Below are 18,704 nucleotides of genomic sequence, written 5' to 3'. Positions count from 1 at the left end.
ATAGAGTAGAGCCCCTGTCCTTGTTGATGTACTGGCACCGGTTCTATTGCCCCAATGTCCAACAGGTGTTGTACTTCCCTGGCAATCAGGGAACATCTTGGTTGAGATACCGACGGGCATTGTAGGAATCTGTCCGGAGGAGTCTGTAGGAAGTTGATGCGCAGACTATTCTTCACGGTATCTAGCGCCCAAATGTCGGTGGAAATAGCCGCCCAAGAGCCTGAGAAGGACTGCAGGCGTCCACCGATGGGTACCTGGATGGGTAAGTCATTTTTGTTTTCGGTACCCTCCTCTGTTCCCGCCCCGAAAGGATCTGCGGGGCTGTTGGAACTGTCGGTTCCTGTCTCCATAACCTGTTCTGTCGGACCTGAAGGATGGCTGCGTGTAGGAGCTCTGTCCATATGGCCTGGTGTTTGAGGCCGCAGGCGCGGCCGTGTCCGTTCGAAAGGGCTGCCTTCTGTAGTATGGGGCCGCCCGCCTGTCTTGCCTCCTCGCCGACCTTGGCAGCACCTTTTTCTTGTCTTTATCCTCGATCAAGACTTTATCTAGTGATTCTCCAAAAAGTGTGGGCCCTTGGTAGGGTGCGGTTGCAAGACGCCATTTCGATTTGGCGTCCGCTTGCCAAGAGCGGAGCCATATTAGGCGTCGAGTGGAAAGGTTGGTAGCCATCGCCCTGGATGAAAACCTAGAAGCAGCCAAGGTGGCATCGGCGGAGAACTCCGTGGAGGCGATCAATTTATTAATGTCTTGGCGAAGGCGAGCGTCCTCCGGGCCCAACCTGGGGAGGATGTCTCGAAGCCAAAGGATTGAGGCCCGGTTGAAGAAGGAGGCTGCCATAGCAGCTCTCAAGGACCAGGCACATAGCTGGTGCATTCTCCGGATCAGGTTCTCGGCCTTCCTATCATCGGGCCGCAAACCATCCGCCATCTCCGATGGAACCAGGGCATTGGAAATTAGTGAGGTAACCGGGGTATCCACAGCCGGGTATTGGAGCAAATCCTCTATTTCTGGATCGAAGGAGTAAAGCTTCTTGTCCAGAGCTGAGGGACCCAGAGCTGCTGCTGGTTGCTGCCAGGGCCTCTTTATGTTTTCTGCAAATATGGGCACTGCAGGAATAGTTTCTGAGTCCCTTTGAGGCTCATTAATGAGTCTGGAAGCGGGTAATGTGCCCACATCCTGGTCAGCCGACTTTTGGGCACTGGTCAAAGTTAGTGTGGTTCTGGCCTTGTTTAGGAGAACCCTGAAAAGGGGTGCCTTGAATAAGCCTGCTAATACAGGCTGTTCTGGTAAGGTGGCTTCATCCCCTGACAGCTCATTCTCTGGGTCTGAAAAGGCCTCTCTGAACTCTTGCTCCTCCTGAAAAGAGTCATGCAGGGAAGGTGCAGGTGCAGGAGCTGACCAGATATCCTGCCTGCTGGGGCGAGGTGGCAGTGGGGATTGATGTTGTTGTTGGGCCCCAATTGCTATGCCCTGTGCATAAGCTGAAGCAATCATGTCTTGTACCGAGGGAGACATGGCTTGCCAGTTATCTGTAGAGCCCCTGAGCCCTGCTGCTGTGGGCGTGAATGTGGCTGTAGCTGCTGGAGGTTGAGAGGCAGGCCTGCTCCATTCTGATCTCTGAAATCCCTCAGATGGTGGGGGGGCACTTAATGGGCGGTCTGGTGAAAGACCCCCAGCGCTTTGAAAGGGAGGCCCCTCGAAGGTGGCCGATGACAGGGGAGGAGGACCCAGCGGGCTTTGATAAACAGGTGGAATAACCATGGCTGAGGGGCTAGGCCCCTGTCTCGGTTTTGCTTTGTCCAGCTGGGCCTCGAGGGCCTTTATTTTCTTCTCAGCCTCCTTTAGTGCATTGGAGGACTGAGAGCTTTTCCCCTTAGATTTTGAGCTGGGCCCCTTGTCCTTACTTTTATTCTTGGAGGAGGAGGGCACAGGAGCGCTGGGACTGGATTGAGACATGTTTGTAACAACACCGAGCCAAAAACACGAGGTTACTGCTTAAAGCAAGTAAAATGGTGGACTAGGGAAGCTGGTGTCCCCTAAATAACATGTCATCTGTTTTTCCTGCTCGTGATTGGCTGGATACTAGGTAGAAGCCCATAATAGCTTCGTTGTCCTGGCAACGCCCTTAAGCAAGATGGCGGCCCTGGGATAGGCTGAAAAGAGCCTAGTCACTCTGACCCCTTAGCAAACAAGATGGCGGCCGTGATGTCAGGCGGGAAAAGCTCTGCTTTTGAAACGGCCGGAGGGGGACTCAGAGGCTTTGGCCCTGCGCCAAAATGGCGGGCGCAACTTCGGGCAGCTCGGCGATCACCTTCTGCACCCCCACCCCCCCTTCAATTCCTTCGATCGCTGCTCCTCTGAGCAATCGGGAACAAGTTGGCTGCAAAGGGCCTCCGAACAGCTGATCTTTTTTCCTTTTTCCATTGCCGATCGGCAGGAACGCTGTCTGGGAGCTGCTGGGATCGCCTTACAGCTGATTTCCCCCCATGGGGAAATTCTGTGTACTGATTGCTCCTCTGATCGGTAAGAACCGATACTCGGAGACTCGTTGCGCTGGAAGAGTGGTTGGGGGGGGGTCTGATCGCGGGCGTCAGGGACCCCAATCCAGCGATCCCTTTCAGCAAGGCAATACTCCGGAGAGCAGTGGCCTCTCAGGGATTGAAGAGACGGAGAACAATACCCCGGAGGGCAGTGGTTCTCGAGATCCAGGTCTTCCTCCTATAGAGAAAGGGAAAAAAAGGAGAAAAAATTATTGTTAGTAAACATCCTATAAATCTCACATACTGTGAGAAGAAAACTCATAGTCCCTACACTATGACTGAGTTTTTAAGACTGAACCTGAGGAGGTAGAGGGGGGCGGGACATAATAATTATGTTAATTTTTAACTCAGTCCCTGCCAATGAGGCTGAAGAACAACCCACATTGGACTCTCCGAACAGTGCAGGGGAGAAAATATTATTTCACTGAAAGAGTAGTAGGTCCTTGGAACAAACTTCCAGCAGACGTGGTTGGTAAATCCACAGTAACTGAATTTAAACATGCCTGGGATAAACATATATCCATTGTAAGATAAAATACAGGAAATAGTATAAGGGCAGACTAGATGGATCATGAGGTCTTTTTTTGCCGTCAGTCTTCTATGTTTCTATAACAAAAATAAATGTCCAAGCCATGTTTCTATTAGCAGCTGTTTGTGTTCCTAAAAATCTTTTCTAGATAACTTAGATACCATGTTCTTCAGGAAAAGAATCACTCAAAATTAATCAGGCTTAGTTGAGTTCTTTCCTCCCTCAACCATGTTAGCAACATCTATTCCACGTTGCTCAGGATAGCCCTCTTTTGTTCCAGAAAGGTTCTTGAGGAGGAACATGTGGATGCAGGGAGAGTGAAAAGGAAATGTAAACTCCTTCCATTCAGAGGCTATATATCAGTGATGGCAAACCTATGGCACATGTGCCACAGATGACACACGGAACTATATCTGAGGGCAAGCAAGGCGCACTGGCAGCTGATTTTTGGCCTTGTTTTGGGGTGTTTTCTGGCCAACCAAAAGTTCCCTTGTTCATCCTCATCTTCCTTTTTGCTGTCAGCGATCTTCAGGAATTTCTCTGGTTTTTGACCATTACAGCCAGGCCTCTCACATCTAGGCCCATTACTTCTGCAGCCGGGAAAGCTTTCCTGAAGGCCTGTATTGCCGATAACACACCTCCAGATCAATCTGGAGCTCTCTTACCAGTTGCAGAGGCCTTTCCTAAAGACTTCTGCAGCCGTTAACAGAGCTCTGGAGCTCTCTTATCAGCTTTCACAGGCCTGCAAGAAAGACTTCCCAGCTGAATAAATAAGCCAAAGTGTGTGAGGTGTGGCTGCAACTGTCCAAAGCGGGAGAAGTTCCTTTGATAGCAAAAAGGAAGATGAGGGTGAGTACACAAGTAAGTAGCAGGGCAGCTCCATTTCCTTTCATTTCTGAACTTCCAATCGGCTGGTTGAGCCATTTTTCGCCATCTGCCAGCTTCAGATGGTTTTCCGGAACCCTGTGAAGAGCAAAAAAACAGCCCAATTTGCCTACTGGAAATCAGGAGGCTCCAGTAAGGCTTGTGCCCATGTCCGGGGAACAGCAGGGGTGGGGTTGTGCTACACAGGGCACTGCATTGTGGGTGAGGGCATACGTGCGCACACTATCACCTGAGCCAAAAAAGGTCTACCATCACTGCTATATATACTGTGGAAGATCAGAATTACACATAGCTATTAGAGCACGACTATGCACATATAGCCCACACAATTGTGAAAATGTACACAAAGCAGACTGGATATTTACAGATTCATGTTTGATTTACATATATCAGCATCTACCACAAAACCGTCACAGATGTCTCATTATTAATTTGTTTTTATTTCTAACCTATCAAATAAATTGAAGCTTTTAAAAACCACAAATCAATCAACAACAATCAATCATAATTATTTTCAGTACTATAGGTGGACTTTCCCATTGCCTAATCCTCAACCTCAAACATAAGGCTGGCCAGAAATCCTACATTCAACAGTCATACTATGACATTCTTACTTGTATTCTATTGAGTTCTACAACTGGCCCATGCTGGCGATCTCTCACCATTGTTGCTTGTACAACTTTTCTAAAAGCTGCCTCCTAAAAAGAGAAAATAAGGGATTTGGGAAAAATAATATAATTTTTGGTTGAATTATTCACTTTTATTATTATTCACTTTTTCATTTAAATACAAAATATTACATCAGTTGTAATATATTAGAAGTTACCTTATTAGTAATTCATACTTGAATTGCACGTATTAGTGCTATGGCCTTTATATACTATAAATCATGAATCATATCTTGGATGAGATGTTAACAATTGGCACACTTTAAAGCATTATGGCATTTATTTAGTAAGATGTTTTGAGATACATGCCTTTCCTTGTGATATCAAAATTCCTCGTAATGCATCAAAACCCACTGAGGGATCCTGGCCAGTTTCATCAAGGCGTCCCTCAAGATCAAACATAGGAATACAAGGACAAAAGAGCTCAGAAATGTGATGTAGTAACAGCAATCTGTTCCTTAAGGCAATGATAGGAATTTCCTGTAGATGATTGTATTCCATAGGAACCTATAAAATTCACATCATTAGAATTTCATGTGTATTGAGTAAAGGGTATTCTTTCACGTAAGATAATAGTCAGTTAATTAGGCACTTTCTGCATTGAGTATTATACATTGTTTTTATATATTTTATATTTTAATCATCATCATAATAATACATAGTATTCATGGACTGACTACAAACAACTGTATGATTAAGCCACAATAATGGTGCATTGGAAGAACTACAAGAAATACTATTTGACTGGAAGCAAGAACTGGTGAAGAACAGAGAAAGTCATAGAAAATGAAGAAGCGGAAGTCATTATGATTTTTAAGAAATCATAAGACGTCTCTGGGAAAACATTGTATCTTTATCATCAAATCATTCCTTTTGGCCTCAAGTGCAGCAAGTCGTTGGATAACATGAACAGTACATAGGACAATATTTCTACACTTCTACACTTGCAACTGTTATATTCTGATTTTACAGTTTCCAAAAGATTAAAAACATGAGTTAAAAGGTTTTTTTACCTGGGAAGGGAGCTTGCCTGCATTAGCAGGTTTACTAGTAGACCAAGCTAAAGTATGCGCTGAACCACAAGCTACTCTGTTGATCTTTTTGCCCTGAAGTGCTGCAACCAGACGTGGCCTTTGGATGGCATTAGTTGTTCCATCTCCAAGCTGCCCTTCATCATTATCTCCCCAGGTATAGACTTCACCTGTACAGTTCAAACGTATTATTTACCAATTCAAATAAATTAATCAATTATAATAATGACGTAGAAACATTTACAAAGTGACTTCAACAACAACACCTTTTTATGAGAACAAGTAATAACTGGCACACAACAATCAAAACATTTATCAAGACATATATATCAATACTACAGGTAGAAGGTACTGTTTCAGTAGTATCAACAGACATGAGTACACATTTCCAATTTAATTAATTTCATGTCAAATTTAACAATAAAAAGAGAAAAAAAGATGATGATTCAGGAATTGTCATGTCTCAGAGAAGAGCTCTTCCAACTCTGACTGATTCATTTGGACAATGAATATTCCCTACATGCATGAGACTGAAAATGTACGCTTGTTAGAAATCAGAGGCATAATCTCTACTTTAGCACAAAGGAAAAACATAACTTGGATTCTTGAACCTGAATGATAATTTGGCGGAAAGTGGGAGGGGGAGGCACATGAAATTTAAACTATTAGTATTTCTTAGGATAATTACATCCATTTGCTGAAGTCAATGGTCACAATTCTTGTTTTGGATCATATTCTAGTAATTATCTTCTAATATCCTGAATTTTAAATGCTACTTCTGTAATCATTTCAGCTTCAATAAAATATACCCTTGGCAAAATGAATGGCCAGGAGTCTTTTTTTTTTTTTGCTAGATGACTGAGTGGGATAGTTGACATTAAGCTAAATCTGAAGTTTTCCCTTGCAAACAGCACAAAGGAAAGTTTCCTCTTCTACCCTCCCCTAGCCATTCCCCAGTCATCTGCAAAAGTCTAATCAGGTACTTGTATATCATTCAAGAAAAAGCTCTGCCTATTATAATGTCCTTGGCTGGCTAGAGCTTCTCAAATGCTTCAGCTGGGCTTCAATCCCCACCCCCCACCCCGCCCCAATTTCTTCACATTCTAATCCTTCCTTCCCTTCCCAGGCTGTCAGCTCATGAAGCTTGGATAGGTGAAATGCAGCCATGGCATATACTTTCACCTATGCTACTAATTTATTTTCTTGGCTCTGTTGTAAAATCTCTACTTTCCTGACTTCTACATGCTAATTCTATTGCTTCATTAAACCTTGGCAAAAGCAATCAGGAGCAATGTACTTGGGGAATACATTAAGTTTACATGTGCAATGCAAATTACAATACACAAGTATGCTTTAAAGGTTTATCACTTTAAAAGTTGTCATGTTCTGCAAAAAGTGAACATAAGGCAAAATATTATTTTAGAAGATTTTCTTCAAAAATAGTGAAAGGACACATTTTTAAAAACTGAAAGCAACTGGGATTTGAAGTAAATACTCAGCAATGTACCAAAAGACCAGGGATAATATAATAGCCTTCTAAAATGTATTCACTTTGAAAGCTTAAGGCTGTTGTTTTGTTTTTAAAGGAAGTGAATTATTCCACATACCATCTTCAGTACAACACACACAGTGTAAAGAGCCCGTTGCTATGGCAATTACTTTCTTTCCTTGTAAACCCTGGACTTGTCGAGGTCTTCGAACATGGTCATCTGATCCATGACCTAATCGATGGTAATCACCTTTGCCCCTATATCCAAAACATAAATTGCAATTAACCTTCTTTAATTGTTCCTAATTATACAGCCATATAAATTAGGAGGACATAGGTTTTGATCATAATTCTGTACCCTATATTTTAAAAAGCAGATATCACAAAGATAAACCTGTGATCTTCCTAGATTCCATTAAAGAAGCATAATTTTTGGTAAAGAAATATATTACCTTGGTTTGTAATAAATGCCAGTATTATTTTTGAACCTCCAGCCTGCAGTGATTATGTTTTTGTTTAAAAGAAAATAAATCGCTAATTTTTTGGAAGAATAAAAACACTTACCAAGTGTACACTGCTCCCGATTTGGTAAGGGCCACAGAAAATTGTGAGCCACATTCTACTTTAACTACTCCAACACCAGTGAGAGAATCAATCTGGGGAGAAAGGTTTAATCACAACTTGTCAAAGAAGGTAAATGTAGAACATGCAGCACATCGCAGTATCTAAAGCTCTACTCTATCCAAAAAAATACTACTAAAATCCAAGTTTCATTATTTAAAGAAATAATTTAAAATACTCTGATCTCATTCTCTTTTCTTTACCACCTCTGTCTAATCAAGCTACCCATCCATTTCCCCAGAGAAAATGAAGGCCACATCTGAACCAACCATATATTGGTGAACATAGCTTTCATTCCCATGAAAGCAGAGGAAAGCCATGTAGGACAGTCTCTCAAAGAGTAAAACAATTGTTAAAAAGAGCCTGAAAATTTAGACAATACGTCAAGTAATTGATTTATTTGTTTCTAACAAAATGGCTACATGCATGGAGATCTGATCAACTGCTGTTAAGATGTTCCTTCATCTTCTACATTGGTTACCAGCCAAGAAGAAGAGGGGCGGCATACAAATCTAACAAATCTAATAAATTGAATTGAATTGAATTTCTGTTATCACGCTTGGTATGTGGAATACCATAAACCTAATTGTAAATAATTTACTCACCTTTTCAAACACTACAAACAGTTGCTTAATGGCTCACAATGGTGATTCATATCAATGGTTGAACATATTTCTGTGATTATTTCATAATATTATTGGATTTTAATATTATATCACTTGCTGGAAGTGACACAGAATGTCAGGTAGACTAGAAAGGAATCTGAAAACTTTTCCTACTTTTTCACAATTTAAATTTCTGAAAACAGAAGTACAATCCAGAGGGACCAACATTTCCAGTCATTGGAGAAATCAGGAATCTTTCCTGGTTTTCTATAACTTATTGGACTTTTGTACCAAGCTTGTCTGAAATACTGTACATTTGTTAAATACACAAATTTTCTCAAATCTAAACTCAAAACTAAAATCAAAGCTAAACTCCTGCTTAGCTCATATCATTCAACATTACTCCGAATCCAACAGATAAGGCTAAATACTTTTGCAATGTAGGAAAAGGGTTCACAATTTTTTCTCATTTTACTGAAGTATGAATGAAGTACCTTCATCGGCACTTTGCAGCCATCACTTCCGCCTCTCCCAAGCTTTCCATAGTCTCCATCTCCCCAGGACCAGACAGTATCATCATCTGTCAAACAAAGGGTCTGAGCATCCCCACTGCCACAGGCTATATCAATCACACGGTAACCCTGAAGTGCTTCAACCTGTCAAACAAGCATTTGGTTATCAAATAATTTGAACGATCAGAGCTTTAAAAGGTTAATTAGTATAATCACACACGATCATGTAGGTTTTTCTCTTCAGTGGTATACTGCATTGAGTACAATGGAACAGTGCTACATACATATTAAATACCATTCTGAAAGGTTTGAGAATTTGCAACCATTGCATGAAACAGGAACATATGGCATACAGTATTCCCTCGATTTTGGTAGGGGATGCGTTCCGAGACCGCCCATGAAAGTTGAATTTCCGCGAAGTAGAGATGCGGAAGTAAATACAGTGATCCCTCGAGTTTTGCGATCTCGATCTTCGCGAAACGCTATATCGCGATTTTTCCCACCCGATGACGTCACTCTCTTCCTTCCTTTCTCATCTTTCTTTCTCTCTCTCTTTCTCTATCTTGCTTCTTCCTCTCTCACACTCTCTTCCTCCCTCTCTCATCTCTTTCTTTCCTTCTCTTTCTCTATCTCTCCCCCTCTTGCTGGCGGGCGGGCGGGCGGGGGCATCAGCAAGGAGCCGGGGTTTCCCCTTTGCGTGAGCGGCGGGGAAACCCTGATCTTCGTCTGCTCGCTGCTGCTGCGGCCGCCCAGCAGCTGATCTGCTCAGCGGCAGCAGCGAGGAGCCGAATCGGGCTTTCCCGTTTGCGTGGGTGGCGGGGAAACCCGGATCTTCGTCTGCTCGCTGCTGCCGCCGAGCAGATCAGCTGCTGGGCGGCCGCAGCAGCAGCGAGCAGACGGAGATCCGGGTTTCCCCGCCGCCCACACAAACTCCACCATCTGCGCATGCGCAGCCATGGAAAAAAGGGCGCGCATGCGCAGATGGTGTTTTTACTTCCGTAACCCTACATCGCGAAAAATCGATTATCGTGAGGGGTCTTGGAACGGAACCCTCGCGATAATAGAGAGATCACTGTACTCCATTTTTTACTATGGACAGTATCACAAACCATCCCTTAACACTTTAAAACCCCTAAATTACCATTTCCAATTCCCTTAACAACCATTTACTCACCATTATTACTGGTACTCACCATTGAATAAGACACTTAGTGATCCTGATATTTATAAACATAATTATTTATAACCAATAATTTTTTTTTGTTATTTATTTGAAAAAATTATTAGTTTGGTGATGACGTATGATGTCATCGGGCGGGAAAAAACGTGGTATAGAAAAAAAACCGTGAAGTATTTTTTAATTAATATTTTTTTGAAAAACCGTGATATAGGCTATTCGCGAAGTTCAAACCCGCGAAAATCGAAGGAACACTGTATTCACATTTAGATGTGCTATTCATTTCATTGAATTCATATTGTATATTGATTTTGCAATTTTAAGGTTTTCTGGTAAAATGAAATTAAAATTAAGTAAAAAGGAAAAAATGAATTGATATTCAAACAATGTTTTACAATTTTCATTTTTACAAGTTTTAATTTCAGCAAAGTAAAAAATCAACACGATATCCTGAAACAGAAGTTTAAATATAGCTGATTGCCCTGATTTTATTACACTTGCCATAACTGCCTTAAGAATAGTTTTCAATATGATTTATAATTCAATGTTAATAGCTACAATATAAAAGTATATATATATATTGAATTGACTGCTTTTTTAATAATGAATTGCTTTGAATGTATTATACTGAGTGCACTACCCCCTGAATATTTTAAATACATAATTGGGTTTTTAATTGTAGTTTTAAAATAGCTGTATGGTTGATGTTTCTATGTATTTGTTAAAAAAATATACTGCTCAAAAAATAGTCTTGAAAACATGAGGGCAATGTCATGCATACTTTCAGTCTTCCTTCTCTACAAATTGTTCTCTTTGGTTGAGTACAAATCTTAAATATTCTATTTCATTTCAACAGTGCAGGCTTCATATACTGTACTGCTCAGAAAAATAAAGGGAACGCTCAAATAACACATCCTAGAACTGAATGAATGAAATATTTTCATTGAATACTTTTTTCTGTACAAAGTTGAATGTGCACAACAGCATGTTTAATTGATTGTCAATCAGTGTTGCTTCCTAAGTGGACAGTTTGATTTCACAGAAGTTTGATTTACTTTATATTGTGCTGTTTAAGTGTTCCTTTTATTTTTTTGAGCAGTGTATTTTTCTGGTTTAAGATGGGCAGATGAATGGATGGATTGATGAATACTTTCAAAATAAATCTGGCAAAAAAGGAGGTTCCAAGTCATTTGTTTATTCATTTGACTTCCTTTAAATCTTTTGCATGAAATTTGGCATAATGAGGTGACCGACCTATTACAAGTTGAACTGAATGCATTATCAGTTTTAAAAGGTAGTTCAAATATGCAACTTGGACATCATCTCACCAACTTAGGTTTCAACTGATCCTCACTGTCGCCATGACCAAGACGTCCATATCTTCCCTTGCCCCATGTATAAAGATCTCCTGCAGCAGTAATGCATGCACTGTGTGCTCCACCAGCAGCAATATCAACAACTTCTATTCCTCGTAAAGATTCAATTACTCGAGGACGATCACAAGGACTAAACAAAATAATTGTAAAGCAAGAAGGGTATTAATAAATACATTGTGGACTGCAAGGAATAACAGATTAACTGGAACACTTAAAACACAGTTTGAGACTTTTGAAGATAAATAAACCTTACATATTGTTTGCATGACTGCCCATACCCATAATTCAATGCCTGGGGAAGGCAAAAATGTCCCCCCCACGAGGGGCCCCTGGAGGCCAGAAATGACCCATTTCCTGACTTCCGGTGGACCCAGTAAACTTTCCTGGAGACTGGGGAGGGCAAAAACACCCCATCCCAACACTCTTGGAGGCCCTTTGGAAGCCAAAAATTCAATTCAATTCAATTTATTAGATTTGTATGCCGCCCCTCTCCGAAGACTCATCTAGCCAGTGTGCACATGCAAGTTGGAGCTAAGCTAGGGCAATGGCTCGTGTGCCTTCAGATATGGCTCTGCCTGCCACCTGTGGCACTCATGCCATAGGTTCGCCATCACTGTTATAGAGAGTTCCCAGGTTTGGTTTGGTTCTGTTCTAAACTTGTGGCGAAAAAAAATCCAGTAATAAGCCACTGCAATTCCATACTACATGCACTACATTCTGAACTGTGCCTTCTATTTCAAAATTCCTGGCACAGATTAGTGGTTAGTGTAATTCAAACCTACACCATGCAGCAATGTCTAACCCAATTGGTGTACTAAAGTTTTCTATTTCCTGCTAAATTATTTTTCTGTTTATTATAAACACTGCAGCTTCATTGCTTTGCTGATATGGTCTATCAAGTCAATTCTGGCTTCTGGTGACCCCCAAAACAAATCCTGCAGGTGTTTGAGACAACATTTTCAGAAATGAAGTACATTCTTTCTACAGTGACTAATCCTCAAAGTGAATTTCACACCTAAAGCAGGACTAGAATTCAGTCTCCAGGCTTCTAAGCCAGCACTTTTAATTACTACACCAAGTTGCTTTAGGATTTTACATATTTATAGAACATATATGATATTACTTATAAAGTTGTGCTACCTCCGATTGCCATGGCCCAGTTTGCCGTCTTCTGCCTCACCCCAGGAATAAACTTCTCCCTCTGAAGACAATGCTAGACAATGTTTTCCTCCAGAATTCACAGCAACTTTCTTGATAAACACATGTTGAATAGATTCTAGTAATGTGGGAGTAGAAACAGACTCCGTCCCCCCAATTCCAAGTCTTCCACCTGCACCATATCCTGTGGCATAGAGCTAAAATAAAAAACATGTGTTACTTGTATGAATTTCTCACAGGAAAATATTATTAGATTATATCAAGAACACTATTGCCATCTAAAATTAAGATCTTTATTATTTTTCACCAATTCTGTTTGCTTCACGTAGAAGCATTTGTATATTTTATTTTTATTATTATTATTTATTAGATTTGTATGCCGCCCCTCTCCGAAGACTCGGGGCGGCTCACAACAATAGTAAAAGAAAATATTAGTAAAACAAATCTAATATTAAAAGCAAAAAAACCATACAACACATACATACCAATCATAAAATATAAGAGCCTGGGGGAGGTGTCTCAGTTCCCCCATGCCTGGCGATATAGGTGAGTCTTGAGTAAATTACGAAAGACAAGGAGGGTGGAGGCCGTTCTGATCTCCGGGGGGAGTTGATTCCAGAGGGCCGGGGCCGCCACAGAGAAGGCTCTTCCCCTGGGGCCCGCCAGACAACATTGTTTAGTCAACGGGACCCGGAGAAGGTCAACTCTTTTTTGGGGTTAATTATCATGTTTTCTTTGCTAGCTTGGTTTGTATTCTACAAATCTTGGTGTTACCATCCATGCACAGCCCATTTATGGATTTATGCCTGCTAAAAAGCTCAGCCAGAGAAAGTTTCAAAACCCTGCCGGTCTTTAAATTTCAAGTAATTGTAAATGAACACTCCCCAGCATTTGGTTTGATCTGTAATATTACCACAGTATTACTGTTCCCATTGTTATCATTAGCCAGGCTGTTTTTCTTTATTATGGAAGACCCGTTGAGTTTCCATCTAGAAAGTTCAATTCCCACAATCGTAGCCTATTACTGTAATACGGTATTTTTCACTGTATAAGGTCCACCTTTTCCCACCTAAAAGAGGGTGGAAATATTGGTGCGTCTTAAACACTGAATTCAGCCATTTTTGCTGTCCTGAAACCCTGCCCCCGCATCCTGTTTTGGACTGAGGTCTGGGAAGCATGCAGAGAGCTCCTGGGTGCTGGGGGATGGCAAATGCCCCCATTTTTGTGAAAAAACAAGCGGGGGGAAATGGCCCATTTTGGGGGGCATTTTTGCCATCCCCCAGTACCCAGGAGCTCCCCTGCAGGCTTCCCAGACTCTTTGCCCCATCCCATTTTTGCGGAAAAACTGGGCAAAAAAAGGTCTGTTTTTCGCAAAAAACTGAACTGTTTTTGCCTTCTAATTACCCCATCTAGCATGATTGGAAGAGGAATTCTGGAAGTTAAAGTCCACTAGTCTTAAAGTTGTCAAGTTTGATGAGCCTGAGTTAAGAGTTAGACAGAGATGGGCTACTAAGATGGAATGGTGTCATGCAGAAGCAAAAAAACGCTCCGAAACACTGGCGCACCTGCGTCTCCGGCTGCAATTCTGCTACCTGCACAGCTGCAGTAGCAGAATTGCGGTGGACTCCGCTAGCACTCAGAGCCACGGGGGTGAGCACACATCACCGTTCCACCTTAGCAGCCCACCTCTGGAGTTAGGGGTGAAAAGGCATTGCAACCTGGTAAGTTTAAGACTTGTAGACTTCAACTCCCATTCCTGAGCTAGCATGACTGGAGGAGGAATTCTGGGAGTTGGAGTCCACAAGTCTTAAAGCTGTCAAATTTGAAGTTTTTAAAAAGTGTACATGCTTATAAAAAGTATACATGTTTGTAAAAAGTGTTCTACTTCACTGGTATTTTGTTGAATAACATATTACTATACCATTTGGATCAGAATACCTTTTTCCTTGTTTTCTTTTTGAAAGACCTTTTTGAGATAAGAATTTATTAAGTGACCCTGGAAGATTTTGATAGAAATAAGGCACTATTTATAGCAATAGCACTTAGACTTAATGTACATACTGCTCCATAGTGCTTTACAGCCTCCTCTAAGTAGTTTAGAGGGTTAACATATTTCCCCCAACAATTTGGGTCCTCTCTTTACCAACTTCAAAAGAATGGAAGCCTGAGTCAAGCTTGAGCTAGCTAGAATTGACCTGCTTGCTATGAGCCGAGTTAGCTATAATACTATATTTTAATCACTATGCCACCACAGTTCCTGGTATATGGCACTATAACAGTATATAGCAGTGTGATTGGATTATTAAAGTAGTGAGCAATTGATTTTAATAAGACAATATGTTTTCTTTAATCAGTAAATATTTGGTTTTCATTCACAGTACAGTAGAACCCCGACTTACGAGACTAATTGGTTCCGGAAGGAGGCTCGTAAGTCAGAACGCTCGTATGACGAAACATTGTTTTCCATAGGAAACAATGTAAAGTCAATTAATCCGTGCAACAACAAAAAAACCCGCTGCCGCCGAACGCGGAAGTTAGCGTTCAGAGACAGCTGCAAAGCGGTGCGCGTGTTTTAAAACGTCAGAGCCGGCCTGGGGGGCCCGGGGGGAAGCCCCCGAGCCCCCCAGGCCGGCTCTGACGTTTTAAAACACACGCGCCACTTCGCAGCTGTCTTCTGAAACCGGAACGCTAACTTCCGCGTTCGGTTTCAGAAGACAGCTGCAAAGCGGCGCGCGTGTTTTAAAACGTCAGAGCCGGCCTGGGGGGCTCGGGGGGAAGCCCCCGAGCCCCCCAGGCTGGCTGCCACGTTTTAAAACACGCGCGCCGCTTTGCAGCTGTCTTCTGAAGCCGGAACGCGGAAGTTAGCGTTCCGGTTTCAGAAGACAGCTGCGAAGTGGCGCGCATGTTTTAAAACGTCAGAGCCGGCCTGGAACGCTGCGCTAAACAGTAAAAAAGCCGTTTGGCTACGGGGTGGATTCTCCCTTCTTAATCGGGCAGTTGCAGCTTCTTTCTGTTTAGCGCTCGAACGCTGCGCTAAACAGTAAAAAAGCTGTTTGGCTACGGGGTGGATTCTCCCTTCTTAACCGGGCAGTTGCAGCTTCTTTCTGTTTAGCGCAGCGTTCGACCGCTAAACAGAAAGAAGCTGCAACTGCCCGGTTAAGAAGGGAGAATCCACCCCGTAGCCAAACGGCTTTTTTACTGTTTAGCGCAGCGTTCTAGCGCTAAACAGTAAAAAAGCCGTTTGGCTACGGGGTGGATTCTCCCTTCTTAACCGGGCAGTTGCCGATTTTTTGCTGTTTAGCGCTCGAACGCTGCGCTAAACAGAAAGAAGCTGCAACTGCCCGGTTAAAAAGGGAGAATCCACCCCGTAGCCAAACGGCTTTTTTACTGTTTAGCGCAGCGTTCTAGCGCTAAACAGTAAAAAAGCCGTTTGGCTACGGGGTGGATTCTCCCTTCTTAACCGGGCAGTTGCCGATTTTTTGCTGTTTAGCGCTCGAACGCTGCGCTAAACAGAAAGAAGCTGCAACTGCCCGGTTAAGAAGGGAGAATCCACCCCGTAGCCAAACGGCTTTTTTACTGTTTAGCGCAGCGTTCTAGCGCTAAACAGTAAAAAAGCCGTTTGGCTACGGGGTGGATTCTCCCTTCTTAACCGGGCAGTTGCCGATTTTTTGCTGTTTAGCGCTCGAACGCTGCGCTAAACAGAAAGAAGCTGCAACTGCCCGGTTAAGAAGGGAGAATCCACCCCGTAGCCAAACGGCTTTTTTACTGTTTAGCGCAGCGTTCTAGCGCTAAACAGTAAAAAAGCCGTTTGGCTACGGGGTGGATTCTCCCTTCTTAACCGGGCAGTTGCCGATTTTTTGCTGTTTAGCGCTCGAACGCTGCGCTAAACAGAAAGAAGCTGCAACTGCCCGGTTAAGAAGGGAGAATCCACCCCGTAGCCAAACGGCTTTTTTACTGTTTAGCGCAGCGTTCTAGCGCTAAACAGTAAAAAAGCCGTTTGGCTACGGGGTGGATTCTCCCTTCTTAACCGGGCAGTTGCCGATTTTTTGCTGTTTAGCGCTCGAACGCTGCGCTAAACAGAAAGAAGCTGCAACTGCCCGGTTAGGAAGGGAGAATCCACCCCGTAGCCAAACGGCTTTTTTACTGTTTAGCGCAGCGTTCTAGCGCTAAACAGTAAAAAAGCCGTTTGGCTACGGGGTGGATTCTCCCTTCTTAACCGGGCAGTTGCCGATTTTTTGCTGTTTAGCGCTCGAACGCTGCGCTAAACAGAAAGAAGCTGCAACTGCCCGGTTAAGAAGGGAGAATCCACCCCGTAGCCAAACGGCTTTTTTACTGTTTAGCGCAGCGAACGCGGAAGTTAGCGTTCCGGCTTCAGGAGACAGCTGCAAAGCGGCGCGCATGTTTTAAAACGTCACAGCCGGCCTGGGGGGCTCGGGGGGAAGCCCCCGAGCCCCCCAGGCCGGCTGCCACGTTTTAAAACACGCGCGCCGCTTCGCAGCTGTCTCCTGAAGCCGAACATGGAAGTTAGCGTTCCAGCTTCAGGAGACAGCTGCGAAGCGGCGCACGTGTTTTAAAAGGCTTGCCAGCACCCCCCCCAGCCCCGCAGGCCGGCTGCAACCTTTTAAAACACGCGGGATACGAGCGCCAAGGAGCTGTCTCCTGAAGCCGAACGCGGAAGTTAGCTTTCGGCTTCAGGAGACAGCTCCTTGGCACTCGTATCCCGAATGTGAGCTCGGGAGGCGAACAAAAATGTCGCTCCCCTCCCAGCTCTTATCTCGAGTAGCTCGTAAGTAGAGCTGCTCGTATGTCGAGGTTCCACTGTACTATCTCTCACTTTACAGACTCTTTGGAATCTTCCCAATACCACTAATATTTGGCATGTTTGTGTTTTAACTAGTTTTATTGAAAGTTCCAGTCCCTGGTTTTATTTTAATAAGCACACATATTAATAAGAGGGGAGAGGAGGGGAGCGGAGGAAGATTTTATACATAAATATGCTCCTTACCTTCCCATCAGCAGTCACTGCAAAAAGTGTCTGCTCGCCGCCTATTAACTGTACTGGTCTAAGCGTAGCAAGAGCTTCACACGGTGTAGGAACCTTAACTTTTGCTCCTTCTATACCTCCAAGTTGTCCTCTGTGATTATGGCCCCAACCATATATTGTTCCACTGCCTCCTGCAGAAAGTGTCCAGTCATCTGGCCTCCTGTTAATGGAAAAATCCAAGTAGTTTGACCATGTAAAATTCCCTAAAATCCCAATCCTTTACATATTTAGAAATGGAATACTCTTTATCAAAAGGTTTTTCCACCCCAACCCCAAAAATACAGCTCCAAAGAACCTGTTCATCCACTGTACAAGCTGTTCATCTTGTTCTCTTTTAAAAACTTCATGGCTCTCGTGCAGAATGTCAATATTTTCATGATCTGCCATTAATTCTTGAATTTTCTTGGCAACCTATAATTTAAATTATAGTATTTTGTGATCAGTTGAACTTGAATGTTGTTTGAATATTTGAGTCTATAATGAGGCATTAGAATCCCATTATGAAATAGGGCAAGTTATGGCAACAAATCCAATACTGGCTGACTTCAAATCATATATAGCTTCATGGTCTTTACCCAATATAAAATGGGTAACTAATTTAAATGTGTATTATAATTATAGAACCAACATTTAAATATCCAACTAAACAAACATTATGTTAAACCAGTACCTCATCAAGAAAGAGGCGAGGCAGTGGGGTTCTTTTATCAAGGGCTACAGCAACTCTGGAAGCCATGCAGTATCTTCTAAACCAAGCCCATTTGTGTGTCTCTGCACAACAGGGAAGAGTATCCAATTCCAGATCACAAGCAAGGGCTACAAGCACCTATACAAATAAAAACAGTGCGTTTCAAACTTTCAGCTTTTGTCTGCACCCATCAGATTGATTTTATAACTGGCGTCTCCTTGGTTTCATTTTATTATTAGTGGAGGTGGAGGAGCTAGCGGTACTAATAAGTATTATGGCAAAGATGCAATGATAGTTCAATAGATTGAATAAGAAACCATTTTGGTGCATTGAAATGCATTGAAACAATTAACAATAAAAGTATAAAATCAAAATATTTTA

At 42.7% G+C, this 18,704-nt stretch overlaps 1 protein-coding gene across 1 annotated transcript in view; it reads right to left on the bottom strand.

Moving 5' to 3' along the window:
* HERC2 (HECT and RLD domain containing E3 ubiquitin protein ligase 2) overlaps nucleotides 1-18,704 on the bottom strand; it is a 143,630-nt gene that overhangs the window by 13,994 nt on the left and 110,932 nt on the right. Inside the window, exons 76-86 of the mRNA XM_070750922.1 lie at nucleotides 18,306-18,461; nucleotides 17,931-18,046; nucleotides 17,597-17,795; nucleotides 12,574-12,788; nucleotides 11,386-11,563; nucleotides 8,863-9,024; nucleotides 7,707-7,798; nucleotides 7,261-7,400; nucleotides 5,636-5,823; nucleotides 4,932-5,129; nucleotides 4,569-4,652 (exon numbers count right to left, since the gene is read on the bottom strand). Of these exons, the coding sequence (XP_070607023.1) occupies nucleotides 4,569-4,652; nucleotides 4,932-5,129; nucleotides 5,636-5,823; nucleotides 7,261-7,400; nucleotides 7,707-7,798; nucleotides 8,863-9,024; nucleotides 11,386-11,563; nucleotides 12,574-12,788; nucleotides 17,597-17,795; nucleotides 17,931-18,046; nucleotides 18,306-18,461 (1,728 nt within the window). The remainder of the gene's footprint in view (nucleotides 1-4,568; nucleotides 4,653-4,931; nucleotides 5,130-5,635; nucleotides 5,824-7,260; nucleotides 7,401-7,706; nucleotides 7,799-8,862; nucleotides 9,025-11,385; nucleotides 11,564-12,573; nucleotides 12,789-17,596; nucleotides 17,796-17,930; nucleotides 18,047-18,305; nucleotides 18,462-18,704) is intronic.

The sequence above is a fragment of the Erythrolamprus reginae genome, chromosome 4 (genome assembly GCF_031021105.1).
Source record: "Erythrolamprus reginae isolate rEryReg1 chromosome 4, rEryReg1.hap1, whole genome shotgun sequence".
NCBI classification, from domain to species: Eukaryota; Metazoa; Chordata; class Lepidosauria; order Squamata; family Dipsadidae; genus Erythrolamprus; species Erythrolamprus reginae.
The sequence above is the reverse complement of the archived record's forward strand: the minus strand, read 5'-3'. Positions and strand labels throughout refer to the sequence as shown.